The sequence below is a fragment of the Rana temporaria genome, chromosome 1 (genome assembly GCF_905171775.1).
Source record: "Rana temporaria chromosome 1, aRanTem1.1, whole genome shotgun sequence".
NCBI classification, from domain to species: domain Eukaryota; kingdom Metazoa; phylum Chordata; class Amphibia; order Anura; family Ranidae; genus Rana; species Rana temporaria.
In genome coordinates, this window is record NC_053489.1 from 194,604,892 (window position 1) to 194,625,431 (window position 20,540).

Below are 20,540 nucleotides of genomic sequence, written 5' to 3' on the forward strand. Positions count from 1 at the left end.
TTCATCCATCCAGCCTTTAATATGTGCGCACACTGTAATTCGCGGTGGGAATGTGACCTTTTTAAGCAAGGTATTTCTTTTAAAAATAATGACAGGCCGCAGCTTAGTTACATTAGCCAAACATTACAGAACGACTGTGAAATGGTTTATTTCCATTTTCTTGTGGTTCTGAGAAAAATATTTTTTTCTCCCAAACTTGCCACGGTTCTGTTGCTTTGAAGATCAAAGCTCATAGGTGTTTCATCCATATTCCCAATATCTCCCAGGTCATAGTTATGGATCCTTCTTTGTTTTATGATGAATGAATGGAATGACATCACTTTTTCATCAAGGTCTTTTGGCAACTTCTCTGAAAACGTTGTTCTTTGCCGCAAACATAAGGCAAACCTATTCATAAAGCAGGTACACCATCCTGCTGACGCAACCAAATTTTCAATGCCTGGTGCTTTGAATTTGTCATCTTTAGTCATTTGAAGGGTACGTAAGCGAATACCCTTGCGTGTTACGCAGTAACCATTTTGACGACACTCCATAACCTATTCATGCAATTTAGTCTCTAGAGCTTCATATGAAATCATTAAACCACGTCAAGCTTTTTTTGCCTTTCGAATCTTTTCCAAGTCAGCTTTCAATTTCCACCACTCCCTCACTTTTTTTCGTCAACACAAAATTCCTACTTGCAATACTTTTATTGCTTTCTTCTGCTCTGGACAAAACCTTAAGTTTGAAACCAGCTTCATATGACCTCTGTTTTTGTTTTGGTCCAGGACTAGAAGTACCAGCATTGGGATCCATTTCTAACAGGATAAAAAAGTACTGTATTTATCCCCATCAGAGCCTTTGCACACCTCTCCCACAATCCTCCCATCAGCCATGTCCCCGTCAGAGTATTCTCAGAGTGTCCCCGTCAGAGTCTTCTCAGAATGTCCCCATCAATGTCCAATCATCATTATCTGTGTATGGTATTACAGTGCTGCTTGCCTTATTAGAGTGGACTTCCGCTCTCTTTCATCTCCCGACTCCCGCCCACTGCAGAAGGATCTTTAATACAGACAGCTGGCGGGTAGCCGGGAGGTGTTGTGTCAATGTCGTCACTGGCTGCTAGGACATGGCAGCCCCAGCAGCCAATCGTAGCGCACAGCGTCATGGCATGGGTGGGACTTGAGTAACGGCAGCGGCTCTGACAGGACTCTGGTACAGACCCGAGCAGGAATAATACACAGGCAGGTGCTAGCTGCGGGCCAGGATACGGAGACCTCCCACACACCGGAGATGACTGCCGCACACACCAGACTCACCTCAGAAATGTAAGTTTCAACTTGACTCGAGTATAAGCCAAGGGGGGCATTTTCAGCCCAAAAAAAGGTCTGAAAATCTCGGCTTATACTCGAGTATATACAGTATTTGTGGGTTTTTATTTGCATCCCCGAACAATTTTCCTGGCAGTTGTGTGTGGCTGAAATTTTAGTTGGTCTTCCTGACCATGGTTTGGTTTCAACAGAACCCCGCATTTTCCACTTCTTGATTAGAGTTTGAACACTGCTGATTGGCAATCTCAATTCCTTGGATATCTTTTTATATTCCTTTAATGTTTTATACAGTTCAACTACTTTTACCGCAGATCCTTTTGACCCTATGACTCAGAATCCAGAAACGTCAGTGCAGCACTGGATGAAAGATGCAAAGATGTGTCAGGAGTCCAGAAACTCATTGACCTTTTATACACACACACTAATTACAAAGAAACAGATCACCAGTGAGGATGGTTACCTTTACTAGTCATTCAAACCCCTTTTTGTTAACTTGTGTGCATGTTATCAGGCCTGAAAAACACCAGGGTATGAAAACTTTTGATCAGGGTCATTTGGGTAGTTTCTGTTGTCATTATGATTTAAAAAGAGTAAACAGTTAATTGATAATAAATTGTTTCAGCCAAACACTAACCACGAGTGAAAAATGTTTTTGTGCTATTCATATTCTCTGAAAAATGGCCCAAGAAATCATAAATTCTGCCAGGGTATGTAAACTTATGAGCAAAACTGTACATGCTCTGTGCAGTGGTTTTACACAAAGCAGCTCCTTTCCTCAATTCCCCCAGCACCACTGTCTGCTCCTCGCTAGTGTCTGCCCCCATGGCAAGCACTTGCTATGGGGGCAGACTTTGCAGGCTTGCTCCAGAGTCGGGCTGTGTGTGTCTATAGTGTGGCTTGATTCTACTAGAGAATGCATACAAGTGGTTGTAAACCGCAAATATAAAATATAAACATAGCATATCCCATTATGGTGTGTACTTGTCTCAATTAAGAGCACTAAGTGTCATTTCTGTCTGCTGATTTGTTCCTCTGCTATCAACATGAATCACTTCTGACAAGTTCTCCTGGCTCCAGCAGATTGACAGCCTCAGCTCTGTTCCTGTATGAAGGGAGGTGTCTATCTCTCCAATCAGGTCTCAGGGCTGTCCTCACTGAGCTCTGCAGAGTGTAACTTCAGCTCTCCACCGGATGTAGAGAAGGGATAGCTGCACAGAGACAGGTACAAATTAGGTAGGAGGATTTATTTAATCTCTGTGTATCACCTGAGGTCAGTCACTTCACTGGTTATATGTAAGGGTTTACAACCACTTTAAGGTAAAAAAAAATCTGTAGCCTTTAAACCACTTTAAGCCAGAACCACATTGAAACAAACCACAGCAACACATAATTGAAAAACATGCCTCAGTAGATAAGAAATAAAGGTATCTCTATTATGACAGCCCTTTGATGTGTCTTCGTGGAGACTTCAATAAATCTGCCCTGGAAATTTAAAAGTAATCTATAGGGCCAACAATGCATTCAGTCTATCAACCACAATGTAATCAGTGGTATAGTACTGGCAGCTTAAAGTTGGAGTGCAATTTGACAATTTTGTAGAGTTAAAATATGCCATTGAATTTCACCAAGATTTAGAGTGTACTAAGTGGAGTCAATGCAGATACTGACATTTTCTGACATGGTTTGAATGTTAACCACTTGCTGATCGCCCTATAGTACATTTACTGCTACAGTGATTCTGCATTTCTGCCTGCAGGGGGCACAGGCACGTCGCCAGCGGGCTGCTTCTGCAGTCATAATTTACAGCACAAGCTAAACTACATGTTTAAAAAAACTGGCATGGGTTCCCCCCTCAGGAGCATACCAGGCTCTTAGGTCTGGTATGGATTGTAAGGAGAACCCCTCTACGCTGAAAAGACGGCGCGGGGGTTCCCCCACAATCCATACCAGACCTGTATCCGAGCGCGCCGGCCGGTCAGGAATGAAGTGGGGACGAGCATATGGCGCATGCGCGATGACGTCATCGCCCGCCGCCGTAATGCGTTCCAGCTTGAAACGCGGAAGTGCTCCGCAAATCGGCGCTTCTTTTGAAATCAGTGCTGTATGCACTGCACCTGGACCTGCAGCTCTCCAGCCTATAAAGGCATTGATCTTACACAAGATCCGGGTTCTATTATTGTCAGCCGTAGCCTGCCAGCCATAGCTCAGCTACATAACACATGTAGCTGCCTTACCTCCCTTTGCCGGAACACCGCTCCAGGAAACAACTACTACTTTGCTGCTAAGACTTCCTACAACAACTGCAATGCTGGGAACTACCTTCATGTCTTGAACACCTTGTACCATGGACATTCCATCTCCTGCTGAAAGATATCTACAAACGGATAAGTAGACATTCCTTCACTTGTAGTTCTATAGGAAGAGCTAATGCTAATGTTTCTACTACAATTGCAGTATTACAAATACTGTGTGGATATTACCATATCCTCTGGGAGATACTATTGTGCTAAAGTTTGTTGCAAAGGAGTACATTAAAGGGACAGCTACCTCTAAATTACTACAGCAATAATTAGTTCACTTATGCTACTATAAATTCCTGAGCTATATTGCCTCTCACATGTGTGCATTGCTACATCTATATTTACAGCTCATGTTGCAACTATATTCACCTAAGCTATTTAGCCTCTCAATTGTAACCATTGCTACACCTATAATAACAGCTCATGTCTGCAACTATAATTACCTGAGCTATACTGCCTCTCATAAGCAATAGTATTATATCTACAATAATTACCTCAAGTATGCTACTATAATTACCTGAGCTATATTGCCTCTCATACGCAAGTACTACTACTCAACTAAAGTACCTGTTATATGCAAGCAACAGTTGTCACTACAACTTCTATTTACTACGAGCCCGACATAAGTACAAATCCTCATAGGCCTTGTCCTAATTGTTTGAACATGTTCACTCTAACTTTTCTATGCTAGAGGTTGATGCTATTCCATAGCATCTCCCCTAGTGGCCCTAATACATCTCTACATGCCAAGGTGATATGATGTAGAGAACCCCCCAAACTCCTGTTACGAGGAGAGACGCCTGGGGTCATTTACTGATAATCACCTGCATGTATTGGGATATTGACCTTGAACTATAATTTTAAACGCTAATCTTTGGTCGCATGTTGTAATGCTTCCCAGCTTAGTAGCTCAACGCCTTTCTTTATGTGACACAGAGATGATGTATAGATCCCCCAAACTCATGCTGCGAGGAGTGACGCCTGTGGCCTAATACTGAGTTGTCGCATAGAGAATCGCATTAAAATCCTTGCTAACAGCAGTTGTGGTTCACTCCGTTCACCAGTGCTGTTACAGGTACATCATACCCCTACCCATTCACCTGGAGGAAAAGTGTCAATAAAAAACACACAACACAGGTTTTTAAAATAATTTATTAGTCAGCTCCGGGGGTCTTCTCCGGTGTCGTCTCAGCGCTCCACGGTTCTTCTCACGCTCGCTCTCCGGTGCCTTCTTCGGGACTGGCCCCTGCCATCTTCTTTGAAGCTCTTTTACTAGCGACGGTCAGCCCGGTCTTCTTTGCCGCCTTCTTTTCTTCAGATGTTGACTCAACGCTCCCTCCTGCTGTAATGCCGGGTGTGCGGTGCGCGACGATTTATATAGGCCTCTTATGACGTCACAGTCCCAGCGTGCTCTGGGACCCCGAAAACCAACGGCCAGGGTTGTCGGGAAGAGGCCCTGTCCTTATCAACATGGGGACAGGGTGCTTTGGGGTGGGGGTGGAGTTCCCCCTCATCATTCATACCAAACGCTGTGGCTAGAATTGGCGCAGTGTTGCCAACCGTCCATATTTTTACGAACAGTTCGTAGAAAATTGTATGAAAAAGGGGGGAACTAATGCGCAAACCAACCTACCCAGAGCACAATAAATAAATAAAATAAAAAATGAAATATAATATAAAATATTAACTAAGCAGCAGCCACGACTAATAGTGCTCACGCACTGGTAACAGATAATAATAGGGGGGTGTAATGGCGCTTGCAAGCATAAGTGATTAAAAATGAATTAATAACAGCATCTATACATCAATAAAAGGGAAGTACATGCATCCATCCCCTGCTGGGGTTAAATATGTTCCACTCTGGGTCTTGACCAAAAATACCACCCAGCATCAATAATATAATGCGGAGGGTAATAACGAGTGAATTAATAGTCCCGTGAACAAATGTGCCAAATGACAGCACAATGTTGATGAGGTGATAAGGATCACCATATGGGGGTTCCAGATATTATAAACAATAATCAGATATCATAAATATAATATACAATCAACAAATCCTCAAAGTGCTTCATCCAAAAAAAAGTGCAAATGTGCAACAAGTCAAATTAAAATATATGATAATCGGTGAAAATAAAGTCCAAATTTTTGAAGAAATATTCAATAAACATGCCGGGGTGATAAAAACCCAATGCAAAAAAAAAAACCTTCAGTGCAAGTGTCCCATGCGATCCATTCAAGGGATCAGACAAAAATATGTGTCAATAAAGTAGAAAATTAAATATATTAAAAATTAATATATAAATAAAATAGAAAAAATAAAAAAAATATAAGATACAGAATGTAAGTGTCCAGTGCACAATCGTGCAGAAGTGAATTAAAGTCCAAAATATCAATTAAAAGTAAAGTGCATATGTGCTCCACTCATAAATAACAAATCCACAGGTATTGACTTCAGTGTAAGATGATGAAATGTGCCCACATGCTTGTGAACACAAACGCCCGGCTTTTCTCAGTGTGCAGATGTTAATACCAGCCTCTTACCTTAATGAGGCTTTTTTCAAGCCTATAACAATTGCTGCTCAAGAAACGTAATGGTGCCATCTGGTGGTGAGCCGTTGGTATTACAAGTTATTACCACCAGATGTGAGCTGGTGACATCTGGTGGTGGCCGTTGGTATTACAAGTTAAGCATTACAAGTTAAACAGCAATTCTAATGTAATTTTTCACTATTTTCACTGCCATCTTCTTCCCTCTAATTAGAACCCCCAAACATTATATACATTTTTTATCCTAACACCCTAGAGAATAAAATGGCGATCGTTGCAATACTTTCTGTCACGCCGTATTTACGCAGCGGTCTTACAAGCGCACTTTTTTAGAGAAAAAATACACTTTTTTTAATTAAAAAATAAGACAGCAGTAAAGTTATCCCCATTTTTTTTAATATTATGAAAGATAATGTTACGCAGAGTAAATTCATACCCAACATGTCACGCTTCAAAATTGCGTTTAAACACGTTTACATATGCGGGCGCTGCTCACGTATGTGTTCGCTTCTGCGCGCAAACTCGTCGGGACGGGGTGCATTTTCTGGCTTCTAACTTTTTTAGCTGGCTCCTAGATTCCAAGCAAATTTGTCAACCCCTGGTTTATAATATCTGGAACCCCCATATGGTGATCCTTATCACCTCATCAACATTGTGCTGTCATTTGGCACATTTGTTCACGGGACTATTAATTCACTCGTTATTACCCTCCGCATTATATTATTGATGCTGGGTGGTATTTTTGGTCAAGACCCAGAGTGGAACATATTTAACCCCAGCAGGGGGTGGATGCACGTACTTCCCTTTTATTGATGTATAGATGCTGTTATTAATTCATTTTTAATCACTTATGCTTGCAAGCGCCATTACACCCCCCTATTATTATTCGTAGAAAATTTTACTTTTTTCCCCCCGTTCGTAAATGTCCGTGGTTGCAGGAATGTGCCAGTAAAAATAGCTGAGATCGGTTCGGCTTGGAACTGCACATGGAGATTGGAGGCAGGGGGTGATGGTGGCTGCAGTGGCACCGCAGAGGGGGATGGAGGCAGGGGGTGTGGGTGGCACCGCAGAGGGGGATGTGGCACCGCAGAGGGTGGGGGATGGAGACAGGGGTTGTTGGTGGCACCACTGAGGGGAAATGGAGGCAGGGGGAGATTGTGGCACCACAGAGGGGGGTGAAGGCCGGGGGTGTTGGTGGCAGAGGGGGATGGAGGCAGGGGGTGATGTGACTAAATAATTTGCCCTTATTATATTAAAAATAACAAAATAATGTTTTTTCACCTTAATATCTATCTTAAATCACATTGCTATTTGCCTAGCGTACTTGTTTGTAGCCTAAATACTGAAATTTGCACCTAAAAATGTAATTTAGTAACTTTTGTGAAATGCCAGTAAAAACGTGGCTGTGCCAGTAAATTTCAATCTGGTAGGTTGGCAACACTGGATTGGCGGGAATCCAAGTCGGATCCCCGTTGCTTCTATGTTGGCTTTTTCCCATCGCGGCGAGCCGGCTCGGCGCTGGCTCCTGCGACAGGGCTCGTAGGTGGTCAATCTCGCGGAGAATGGGAGGCGAGATTGACACAATATCGTGGTCACCTACTGTACACCTATTGCCTTTTTTTTTTTTACCAAAAACATGTAGCAGAATACATATTGTGGCACGATTAATGAAGACATTTGAATTTTTTTTTATTGGATATGTTTTATAGCAGAAAATAAAAGATATTGTCTGTCTTTTTTAAAGTGCAATAAATAGCTGCAGAGGTGATCAAATACCACCAAAAGAATGCTCACTTTGTGGGGAAAAAAGGACATACATTTTATTTGTGTACAGAGTTGCATAACCGTGTTGTCAGTTAAAGTAAAGCAGTGCTGTATCTCAAAAAAATTACCTGGTCGTGGGGGGGGGGGGGGGGGCTGATCTTCCAGCGGTCAAGTGGTTAAAGCTTAATGTAATGAAACAGGCAAATTTGTGCAAAATATCAAATTTTATTTATATAAAATAATTTACACATCAAATGTACACATGCACACGCCCACACAACACTTTAATCACATTTAGGCCAATATTTGATTGAATTTTATAACTCTAGCACAATATATGTACACTTGAATACACTATGAGGGGAGCGTTTAGTTGTAAACCTTCATCTTACAAAACAAGGCAGTCTGAAAATCATGTATAAAGAGTAAAAACAACTTACAAATGGACTGTACTTATAAAATAGTAACAGGAATTTTTGCAGTGATGATACAGCCAAGGATGCCAATCTGAAATGTATATGTGGTAGCATCAAATTAGGTTGTACTAATTATTGTTATTAATGTAAAGTGATTTTGTTGGCTGTGAAGAATATCAGTTCATGACTGCAGATCATTCATAACAACAGACAAGGGCTGACTGGACTATACATGAAAATCAGAGAATATATTCTGGATTTTCCCATTTCTGTAAAGGTTCAAGTGGTCCGTGACCTCTTCAATCACAAATAATACAATTAGAATACGACTGGATGCACACATAACCTACAAAGAATATAATCTGTACATCTATAGAACATTACAAATCATTGTGCATCAAGTAAGGCAAAAACATCAAGGCTGCATATAAACTAGTAGCTTCAGTATTGGGCCAGCCATTGTTTTTGTACTTTAGGTTGTTACTCCTATAAGGGACAATATCACACATAAAGCCATCTTTCCGAGTTATTTTAAGCCAAATTGAGGATTTTAGAGTTCTCCCGTTATATGTTGCAATTTAAAACTGCAAGGATATAAATGACCTTACACATATGATTGCTCAGATAACTCATTTAACTGCCCCAAGTTTTTTTAATAGTTTTTTCCCTTTCGAGAGTAGACCTTTTTTCTTCTTTGAAGAACGTTCTCTGCTCCTCATCGGACTCCCAGTGCCCATAGAAGATGGTGGGGACACAGAATGAAGATGAACTGTTGGAGAAGGTGCTCTTCTGGGTGTACTTGTGTTCTCAGAAGGGACCTATAGAGCAAAGGACCCACAAAGTAAATACATTAAAATATATGTTCAGCTGCCAATTCTTGCAATATTTAGTTGCAGAGGAACACTTCCAAGAATTGCAAGAACTGAGTATTTTACCAGCATCTTTGGTGGGGAAGCCAAAGATCAGTTGGCAATTTCCCATGAGTTTGGCAAGCATGTGTGGTTTAACAAGTCAATATAGTGCTGTGGTACAGATCCTAGTTTGGACCTGTATTTGCATTCATTTTGGGAAAGACTTAGAGCAGAAACTAAATTTAATGTTGCTATTAGTAGATTAGAAGGGTAGTCACACAGCTAGACTAACTTGAGCCTTAATTGGAATCAATAAGATTAAAGCACCTCTTTCACATGCAAGTTTTCACATTAATCATTATTGTCACAGCACGTCAATAATGAATTCCTAACCCTACCACTAGAGGCAATGATGTTTTAAAATGTTAAGTTTAATTTAAAAAAAAACTTGCTGCATCTCATATGTTAATAAAGAGGAGTCCAATCTTAATTTGATTCAAAATCAAGGTCAGTATCTAATACTTGGGGGAAAAAATGAATCAAACATCCCATTGGTACACACCTGAAGATACCATGGTTTGGTTGTATGTAGAGCATTGAGTAGCAGAGCTGTATGTTTCAGACGTGCATATTATACTCAAGGAGCATAGGTAACATGCCTATAATGGCATTCTTTATTCAAATTGATGCATAACTGCAAAGACATTTTGAAAACTTTTTATTTGTTAGCAATAGATTCAGTAGGATTGCATTGAAACATACACCTCACAGATGGTTTGCTTTAGATAACAGAAATGACAGTGATGTTTTCTCACATATGAGAGGCTTGTAACATTCGTAATTACATTTATAAAGTTTTTATGTACCTTGAAACACTACATTTTGATCACCTATAATGCCCACTGGCTTTAATCTCTCCCACACACTATAACACATTTGGGTGGGAAGGGGAGTCAAAGGAATGTTGCTGATCGGGGAAGGTAAAGAAGAGCACATGCATATTTAAAAAATAGTTATCAAGCAAGGGTCAGTAACCGTTGCCTAGGTAGTTTCAGTTAAAGGTATAAAAACGTTGTGCCTATGTTACAAACTTTTCTCATACATTGTTTTGTGTGCTTTGCCTTTTTTGAAGTTGTTCCTCCACTTGTTTTATAGAACAAACCAATGGTATCTTCAGTTGTTCACTTACGTGAAGGCTATACTGCCTCATTAAGGTGTGAAATGTACACTCTTCTTCTGTTCCAAAGTAGATGAGCAAGGACAAAACAGAAAATATAGCAGTGATGATACAAAAAAAAGTTAATGAAAAAAATAATTATAAAGTGGGTTTCAATTAATTTTAAAACAAGATGACATTAAATGATGTAGTCCAATTATACCTTAATATCTAGGCATAACAAATGAATAATAATAGACATGTAATGCTAAGAACAACAGACATGTGTTTAACTTAAAAGTAAAATTTGCTATGATATGATCACTAGCTGTCACAAGTTAATATCAGCATGGAATCTGGTTAAATAAAAGAATGTAATGATTGTACCTTTTATGTGATCGACAGGCACAGAATGCAAACATATAAATAACTTACTGTACTGTGTAATAGTTTTTTTGGCATGTAATTCCTAGGTCTGGATCTTTGCTGAACCCTTTTCCTGTAAATCAGCTGTCTTACAACTACGGTCTGCTGCTTGCCATTTACTGGCCTTTGCAGTGAGAATGCCCAGCATGCAAGGCCTTCTCATCACATGCTGGAACTACTGTATACAGAGGGTGCCAGTATTCAGTCTCCTACCTGATAGTGCTTGCATAATTCTAGTCATAACACCAGCTGGACAAAAGAGGAGCAGTGCAGGATTTTAAACCTATACAGAGACAAGTGTCCACTGAACAACAATGCTGTGGGGAGGGGGTTGTTTTTTTTTCTCTACCCGCCAACATCAATGGTGGAAAACCTTTCTTTCCTTTGACGCTAACCATGAGTCACCGCTCCTCCCACTGACATCAATAATGGGAGACTATTCCACCCACTGACAGCAATCATGGTTCACTATTTTAATGATGCCATTCTTCTACCTGCCGACCACCCACACAATGGAATTATTTACTTCAGCTGACCATGTTCTGACTCTTAGCAGTCTTGACACTGAACTGGTCCTTTGTCAAGTTTAAGGATTCTCTCCTTTAAACAACACCTAGGCAAAGTAATCAAATGCATAAGTAAATATCACTGCCATTTTAGGACTAAAGCCTCGTACTCACGACTGGTTTTCCCATCTGAAAAACTGCCATGAGAGCTTTTGGCCGGGAAAGCCAGCCGTGTGTATGCTCCATTGCAGTTTTCCCGACAGGAAAACTGCTGGAAAAAAAGAGAACAGCTCCCGGCAGTTTTTAACCCGGCAGTTTTCCTATGGGAAACACTGCGATGGAGCATACACACGGTCGGGATTCCCGACCAAAGCTCTCGTGTCAGGAAACCCGGTCATGTGTAGGGGGAAAAGTTACCGAGCAGGTTCTCCGGTTTCCCGGCTGACTTTTTACTGCCGGGAATCCCGTATGTGTGTACGAGGCTTAACAGTATTTTAAAGTGGTTGTAAAGGCTCAAGTTTTTTTTTGCCTTAATGCATTTGGGGCTGCTCTGTGCAAAACCACAGAGCAGGTATGACGTGTTGGTTGTTTTAAAAGAAAAAAAAACAGCCTTTATATCACTTTAACCTTAAAAAAAACACTGTAAAGGAGGGATATAAGTATCCTGTTTTATTGTAGGGCCATCTATTTCTTTGCTTAATGGGCAGGCTTAATCCAAAGTTGGAAGACTGGATTTAATTAGTGAAGTTCCTAATTAACCATTTTAGTTTAAGGTCAGCCTATAATACCGCACTTTATCAGCAAGTGGCACTGCAGGTGAAATATGCAGCTGTCTCCACAAATACAAACAAGACTGTTGGGAGGGATGATTTCTTAGGCCAATTAATACTGAATACTAAAAGATTCCTTCATCCGCACAAACCAGGTGGGTGGTGGAATCCTCCCTCCAGGGCTTATTCTGACAGCAGCACCCACCACTGTCAGAATACACGAATCAGTGGCTGCAGCCATTTATCTGTAAACTTTTAGACATGCCCCTAAAACAGAAGTCGATAAAATAATTGGCAGTCTACTTTAATGAGTAACCTCACTTTTGTTGAGGAAAAAAACATCCCCCTCTAGGTGATCTATGTACTTTACTAGAATTTTAACAAATTTTGGTGCAGATTCCTACATTTTGCTATTCTGAAAATATCCCTGTGTCTTTGTGTCCACGTGAAAAGTGTATCTAATGGGAGTATCTATAATCTATATTTAGCCAACTTTAGGAACAACTCCCCATATACACATCCTAAGTAATGACAGAATAAATATGAGAAAGGGAACCCCCTTCAGAAGGAAAGCAGGACTATAGAGGATATGGCGTCACTGAGGTGAGCACAATATTGATGGTAAAAAAAAAATACATTTTATTGTACAAAAACAGTTGAGTATAAAAACCATGCAATGATATACAGACGATAGCATGGTGGCTTGTTTTATTGCATGTTCAAAATTACAATGAATACATTGATTGCTTCATTTGTACATTGTAGTCCGACTTGTTTCACAGAAATAGTTCTCTGCGTCTCCAGGGAACTTCAATGCATATCTAAAAGATTAGTATACACAACATTTTTAAAAATCCATAAATTGTCTCGTTAGAGCAGATAGGGATATATGTTTACCAACTTTAACAACAGTACCCATATCTATGCCTCCAGGGCCGGACTGGCCTGCCAGGAAATTTCCTGGTGCGCCAGTCCTGGGGCCGCCAGAAAAAACATGGCTGCTGGGCCGACATGCAACTGCGCCAGCGCAGTTCCAAAGCTAGCTGTGCTCGGGAAAGCCCGCTTGGCAAGTTTCGAAAAGGCGGGCGCAGAGCGGTGCCATTTTTAAAAGTAAAGCAGTAGCACGCCGCTCAGTGAGGTCTCGTCTGGCATGTGCCTCTTCCTACATCCCCCGCAGCCTCTGACCTGCTGTCCCCCCCTCCGCAGCCTCTGACCTTCTGTCCCCCCTCTGCAGCCTCTGATCTGCTGTCCCCCCACAGCCTATGACCTCTTGCCCCCCGCAGCCTCTGAACTCCTGTCTGCCTTCACAGCCTCTGACCTCATGTCCCCCTCTTGTCCCCTCCTTGACAGCCTCTGACCTCCTGTCCCCCCCCCCCACAGCCTCTGACCTTTCCTGTACCAAGCCCGAGGGCTTTTACACTGGAGCGGTGCTCTGGCAGGACACTAAAACATGTCCTGCTAGCAGCATCTTTGGAGCGGTGTGTATACTGCTCCTGCCCATTGAAATGAATGGGCACCTATACCGCCAGCATAGCGCATTTTGCGGGTGGTTTTAACCCTTTTTCGGCCATTAGCGGGGGTTAAAAGCGACCCGCTAGTGGCTGAATAGCGCCGCTTTACTGCTGAGGCACCCACCGACCCAGTGTGAAAGCGGCCTTCCCACTTAGATCATGATCTGCAATGTTTCCCTTTATGTCAGAGTTCCCTTGCACTGTAAAAGGGAATCATTCAGACTCCTGATATATGGGGGAACTCTGTGCTGGCTGGGTTATATTAAAGGGGTTTTAAATGTAAAAATTGTTTCCCCTAAATAGCTTCCTGTAACACACAGTAATGCAAGGCTTTCTCCCTGGTGTGGAGTGTTGTGCTCACCCTCTCCCTTGAGGGAGGAGGGGGCGAGCAGGAGAGTCAGGACGCCCACTAACACATAGCTCCTTTCTCTATCTGCAACATAGAGAGCGTCCTGCTCGCCCCCTCAAGGGAGGGGGCGAGCACAACACTCCACACCAGGGAGAAAGCCTTGCATTACTGTGTGGAGTTACAGACAGAAGAACAGGAAGTGAGGATTTCTCAGAAGAAATAAGGACATTTAAAAGCAAAATCGAAGGATGAGGTAAGTGAAGGAGGATTGCACTAAGGTAAAGGAAGCTATTTAGGGGAAACATTTTTTACCTTTTACAACCCCTTTAATCTGACCTTCATGTAAATGGAGAAATATGTTTTTGTATCTGTTGTTTAACCACTAAGACCCGGACCATTATGCAGGTTAAAGACCTTGCCCCTTTTTGCGATTCGGCACTGCGTCGCTTTAACTGACAATTGCGCAGTCATGCGATGTGGCTCCCAAACAAAATTGGTGTCTTTATTTTTTTTCCACAAATAGAGCTTTCTTCTGGTGGTATTTGATCACCTCTGCGGTTTTTATTTTTTTCGCTATAAACAAAAATAGAGCGACAATTTAAAAAACAATGCAATATTTTTTACTTTTTGCTATAATAAATATCCCCGAAAAATATATAAAAAAATACTTTTTTTTTCCTCAGTTTAGGCCGATACGTATTCTTCTACCTATTTTTGGTAAAAAAAAACCCGCAATAAGCGTCTATCGATTGGTTTGCGCAAAATTTATAGCGTTTACAAAATAGGGGGTTAGTTTTATGGCATTTTTATTATTAATTTTTTTACTACCAATGGTGGCGATCTGCGATTTTTTTCGTGACTGTGACATTATGGCGGACACTTTTGGCACATTTTTGGGACCATTTGTCATTTTCACAGCGAAAAGTGCTATAAAAAATGTACTGATTACTGTGAAAATGGCAGTGAAGTGGTTAACCACTAGGTGGTGCTAAGGGGTTATGTGTGCCCTAAGGGAGTGATTCTTACTGTAGGCATGACGTCACTGATCGTCATTCCCTATATCAGGGAACAGACGATCAGTGTCACTGCCACAGTGAAGAACACACACCTCTCCCCGTTCTTCAGCTCCTGTGACTGATTGCGGGACACCGGCGGCAATCGGGTCCCACGGGCGCGGTCACAAAGCTTCGGACTGTGTCACGCGCGTGACCCACGGCTGGGCTCTTAAAGGCAACGTACAGGTACGTGCCTATGCCCAGCCGTGCCATTCTGCCGACGTAAATGTGCAGGAGGCGGTCGCACACACACATGCCAACCCTCAGTCTACTACTTGTGCCAATGTCACAGTCCAACCAAGCACCTCATTTTCAACACCACTAATCACAACCTCAATACTACATAAAACATAACCAACCAAAACCCCATAATCTCCCATTCATATAAGAACCTCCACAACTAAGGATAACCCCCACAATCATTGCACACACCCAATACGACACAATCTATCTGGTATGACCCCACACCAACCAAATGGGCCCAAACCACCTCCAAACATAAACAAGCCACAACACGTCAGCCCAAACCGTCATCTCACTTCACCCCCCTTTCCCATACTAGAGCAACCTGACCCACAACATCTAGGACAATGTACTCAAACCATCCACTTGAAAACCAAACTCGACATACAGACCTAACATTCCAGTCTTGCATAATGGAGGCTTATGGGGCAAAGCCAAAAATCAGCCCACCCTGTTTACCAAAGCCCCATTGCCCACATTTTTATTTCCATCCATATACTGTATATCCTCCAGTAATCTTACTTTCTACATGGAAGCTGACCAAATGGCAAGGTCGCCGCTGGAGCTATGCCCGGCCAATGGTCCCTCCTCCTCACTTTAACTGCTAGAGACCCCGGCCATTGACAAATGACGGTCAAAAGGTGTCTCTACAGGGCCGTGAGGATGTCTAATGACGTCCTCGGCTCCTCCTGGCCACTGGGGGGCGCGTGCCCGCCACGTCACTCAGGTGCCGATGCGAGTGCCTGGCGGCCGCGTTGTCCGCCAGCTGCCCACGATTGGCAATAGCAGTGACAGGGACGTGGATCTCTGTGTGTAAGCACAGAGATCCATGTCCTGTCAGGGAGAGGAGACTGATGGTGTGTCCCTTGTACATAGGGACAACAATCGTCCCCTTCCCCCACAGTAAGAATCACCTAGCAGGGCACACATTTAACCCCTTGATCACCCCCTAGTGTTAACCCCTTCCCTGCCAGTCACATTTATACAGTAACCAGTGCATATTTATAGCACTGTTCGCTATGTAAATGGTCCCAAAAAAGTGTATCCCCTATTCTGTAGACGCTAACGCTAAACCAATCAATATACGCTTATTACAATTTTTTTTTTACCAAAGCATAGGTATCGGCCTAAACTGAGAAAAAAAAAGTTTTTTTTTTTATATTTATTATAGCAAAAAGTTAAATATATTGGCCCGGATTCACGTAGCACTTACGCCGACGTATCTCGAGATACCGCGTAAGTGTAAATGTGCGCCGTTGTATCTGTGCACCGTGCCCACAGAACTGGATACGCCTGAAAATAGGCTTCCTACGACCGACGTAAGTTTCCTACGCTGTCGTATCTTGGGCGCATATTTATGCTGGCCGCAAGGGGCGCTCCCATTGATTTACGATTTGAATATGCAAATGAGTGAGATACGCCGATTCACGAACGTACTTGCGCCCGGCGCATTAATATATGCAGTATACGTTAGGCTTGCGTCCGGCGTATAGTTATTCCCCATCTATGAGGCGCAACTCATGCAAAGGTATGGACCAGGGAACAGCCGTCATATTTTACGTCGTTTACGTAGTAGTACGTAAATATGGATGGGCATAGGTTATGTTCACGTCGTAGGCAGTGATTCGACGTATCTTAGGCGTTCGTTCCGACGTGATTCTGAGCATGCGCACTGGGATAAGTCCATGAGCCGGCGCATGCGCCGTTCGTTACTCGTATCTTGATTCATTTACATGGGGTCATGCCTCATTAGCATGGCTCACGCCCACTGCCAGTTACACCGAGGGAACCCAGCGTAGATTTGGGAGCAAGTGCTTGGTGAATACTGTGCTCGCCGCTCTGCGCTACATCGGCGTAGCATATATTCGATACGCTACGCCGGCATAACTATGCACCGCTGTACGTGAATCCGGGCCATTGTGTTTTTTTTTTTTCAAAATTGTAGGTCTTTTTTTGTTTATAGCAAAGATGATCAAATACCACCAAAAGAAAGCTCTATTTGTGGAAAAAAAAAGGACGTAAATTTTGTTTGGGAGCCACGTCACCCGACCACGCAATTTTCATTCAAAGCGTGACATCGCTGAAAGCTGAAATTTTGCCTGGGCAGGAAGGGGGCATATGTGCCCAGTAAGTAAGTGTTTAAAAGTTTAGTTCCACCAGATATTGCTGGGCCATGCACGGCCCAGAACATCATATCCTGTGCAGGTGCCTCAGCTGACGTGCAACAGGCAGCCCAGAGCGCAGAGACTGTGGCCCTGAGCCGCACAAGCTATGAGTAGCACCAAATCCCAGTCAGAACATAGAGCAAACATAAAAAAAGATCTGTTTGTGTTACCAACATCCCTGGGTTAAGTCAAATGGAAGAGAATCTCAGTCAGAGGTAGAAACTCCAACAGGATGGTAATGGGAGAGAAGATAAAATAGTTCTCCCATCCAGCTGGGGTGCCTAAATTTCTATTTGTAAACAATAAAGTCAACCCATGCCCACCATACAGGTCCAACACATCCAGAGGCATATAGAAAACCATGTTTTATTATATATGTAATAAACCATACATATTAAACCTATTTGGCAACAATATTAAACAAACGTATGAATCACAATCAAGCAAAAAAGCAACTTATGTACAGTTAGGTCTATATTGTTGTAATATTAATATAGATGTGTAGGTATTTAAAATATTATGTTTATATATATATATATGTATGGCGTGGTTTACATGCAGGCATTCAAGGTTACACATGAAAAGGTTTGCTGACCAAAAGGGTTAGTGGTCAAGCACAGATCAAAGGGATAGCTGAAGATCCTTTGATGTGTTAATCTGGTCTAAGACTGGTTGTGTGAGATGGCCTGGTACTCCCTTACATAAGGAAGTATTTGTTGATGGTAATTAGACTTGGGGAAGTTTTCATGCAAGGAAACAGTTGATTGACCTGAAGGAACCCCTCCCTTTTGAGCGTGAGACCAATATTTGAGACACTCAATCTGGCATTCAGGGAGTGTAGTTTTGTCATTCTATGATGAATATAGCACAGGTCTAGGAAAAGATGGGATTCTGAAATACTCTGTTGGACTTTTGTAATGTAAATGTAATGTATTAGGTTAAAATATGGTGTTTTTTTTAATGGAAAATAAATAAAGATATAAAAAAAAAAGAACAGCTCATGACCCAAAGCACACAATGTCACCTGTAAACATTGTGGATGCAGTGTGATGGCATGAACATGCATGGTTCCATTGGCACTGGGTCATTGGTGTTTATTGATGTGACTGAAGAAAGAAGCAGCCGCATGAATTCTGCAATGTTTAGAGATATACTGTCATTCCAGATTCAGCCAAATGCAGCAAAGTTGATTGGACAGCGCTTCACAGTACAGATGGACAATGATCTAAAACACACTGCAAATGCAACCCAGGAGCTTTTGAAGGAAAATAAGTGAAATATTCTCAACCCAATTGAGCATGCAGAAAGGCCCAATAACAAAGAATTGAAGACAGCTGCAGTTAGAGCCTAGTAAAGCATCAGCAAGGAGGAAACCCAGTCTTTGGTAATGTCCATGGGTTCCAGACTTCAGGCAGGCAGGATTCTCAACAAAATATTAAAAATGTATATTTTATTTATGATTATATTTAATTTGAGCCACTTAAAATGGGGGGACTGTGTATATAAATGGTTGCAGTTCCTAAAATGTATACTTGATATTTATGTTCAACTAATTGATTTAAAGCTGAAAGCCTGCACTTCAAATTCATTTGGATTGCTTTGTTTTAAATTTTCTGGTGGCATACAGAGCCAAAAGTATGAAAATTGTTCCTGTGTCGAAATACATATGGACCTAACTATATGTATAGTCCCACATTAGAAGTGCCTAGCTTATCATCAGTGAGATATGCTAATTTTTATAAAAAAAAGGCTTGAAAGATAGAACTGTGTTGAGCCCAGGGGGAGAGGTCGGCTTTAGGTTATATATCCATTTTGCCTCTTGTTTAAGAATGTGCTTATCAAAATCACCACCTTGTGGGTTTTGGGGATTCTTTTCCAGAACAAAAAAAGAAAATACTTTGGGAGGGATAATAACTATCTTTTGTGTTTTCCAAGTAGTATATACAGGAGACCCACATCATTATAATTAAGGTGATCCTGTATACATCGCCCAAAAGTCCTTTTGGTTTTCCCAATATAGAATGATCGACAAATACAGTACATACCGCTATATGCACTACTCCATCCATCTGACAGTCTGCATAGAACTTAGATTTAAAAATACCTCCTCTTGGGAGTGGGTCACCTTCCCTAACCCATGGACATGGGTCACCTCCACCACATCGATATGTGCCTGTACCTCCCACAGCCCCCTCCAGATCATCTGGGAGTGAAAAATGGCTGTGGACCAGGCTGTCTCTAACAATATCCGCACCGGATATGATGTGCTGTTTAAATGTGTGGGACTACACATTTAAAGCGAGGCAGTGGGACCATTGGCCGGGCATAGCTCCAGCGGTGACTTTGCAATTTAGTCAGCTTTCATGTAGAAGGTAAGATTACCGGAGGATATATATAGACTGAAATACAAATGGGCAGCTATAACTGACTGTGGGGCCTCAATGGCTCAGGTATTGGTAACTGACAATTGTATATGTGGAATGGGATGGGCTAATTTTTGGCTTTACCCCATGAGCCATCATTATGCAAGCCTGGCATGAAAGGTCTGTATGTCGAGGTTGGTTTTCAAGTGGATGGTTTAAGTGCATTGTCCTATGGGAAGGGGGATGAAGTGAGATAGCGGTTTGGGCTGAGGTGTTTTGGGATGTGTTGTGGGGTTATTAGTAGTTGGGGAGGTTCCTATATGGGCTGTGGGTATGGGAGATTATGGGGTGTTGGTTTGTCAGGTCCGATGCGGTTGGAGTAGTATTGAGGTTGTGATTAGTGGGGTGCTGGGTTGGACTGTTGACAGTGGTACAAGTAGGAAACTGAGGGTTTGTGTGTGTGTAAAGGGAATGCGTGTGAGAGAGTGTGTACTGTAGGTGACCACGATATTGTGTCAATCTCGCTCCCTTTCTCAGCGAGATTGACCACCTACAAGCCCAGCCGCAGCGTTTGGTATGAATCATGAGGCGGAACTCCACGCCAAATTTTAAATAAAAAGCTGGCATGGGTTCCCCCCCAGGGGCATACCAGGCCCTTAGGTCTGGTATGGATTGCAAGGAGACCACCCCTATGCCGAAAAAACGGCGTGGGGGTCCCCCTACAATCCAGACCCGTATCCAAGCACGCTGCCCGGCCGGTCAGCAAAGGAGTGGGGACGAGTGAGCGCCCCCCCCACCCCAAAGTACC

The 20,540-nt window shown here is 42.3% G+C and overlaps 1 protein-coding gene across 16 annotated transcripts in view; it reads right to left on the bottom strand.

Moving 5' to 3' along the window:
• Positions 1–8,126: 8,126 nt before the first annotated feature.
• Positions 8,127–20,540, bottom strand: part of RIMBP2 (RIMS binding protein 2) — a 758,298-nt gene continuing 745,884 nt past the window's right edge. For 14 of the 16 annotated variants that reach the window (XM_040347437.1, XM_040347489.1, XM_040347429.1 and 11 more), the window contains one exon: positions 8,127–9,155. In XM_040347437.1, the coding sequence (XP_040203371.1) occupies positions 8,967–9,155 (189 nt within the window). In that variant the 3' untranslated portion in view covers positions 8,127–8,966. Of the gene's footprint in view, positions 9,156–10,377; positions 10,425–20,540 lie in introns of all 16 variants that reach the window. The other 2 variants (XM_040347455.1, XM_040347450.1) reach the window with 2 other exon arrangements.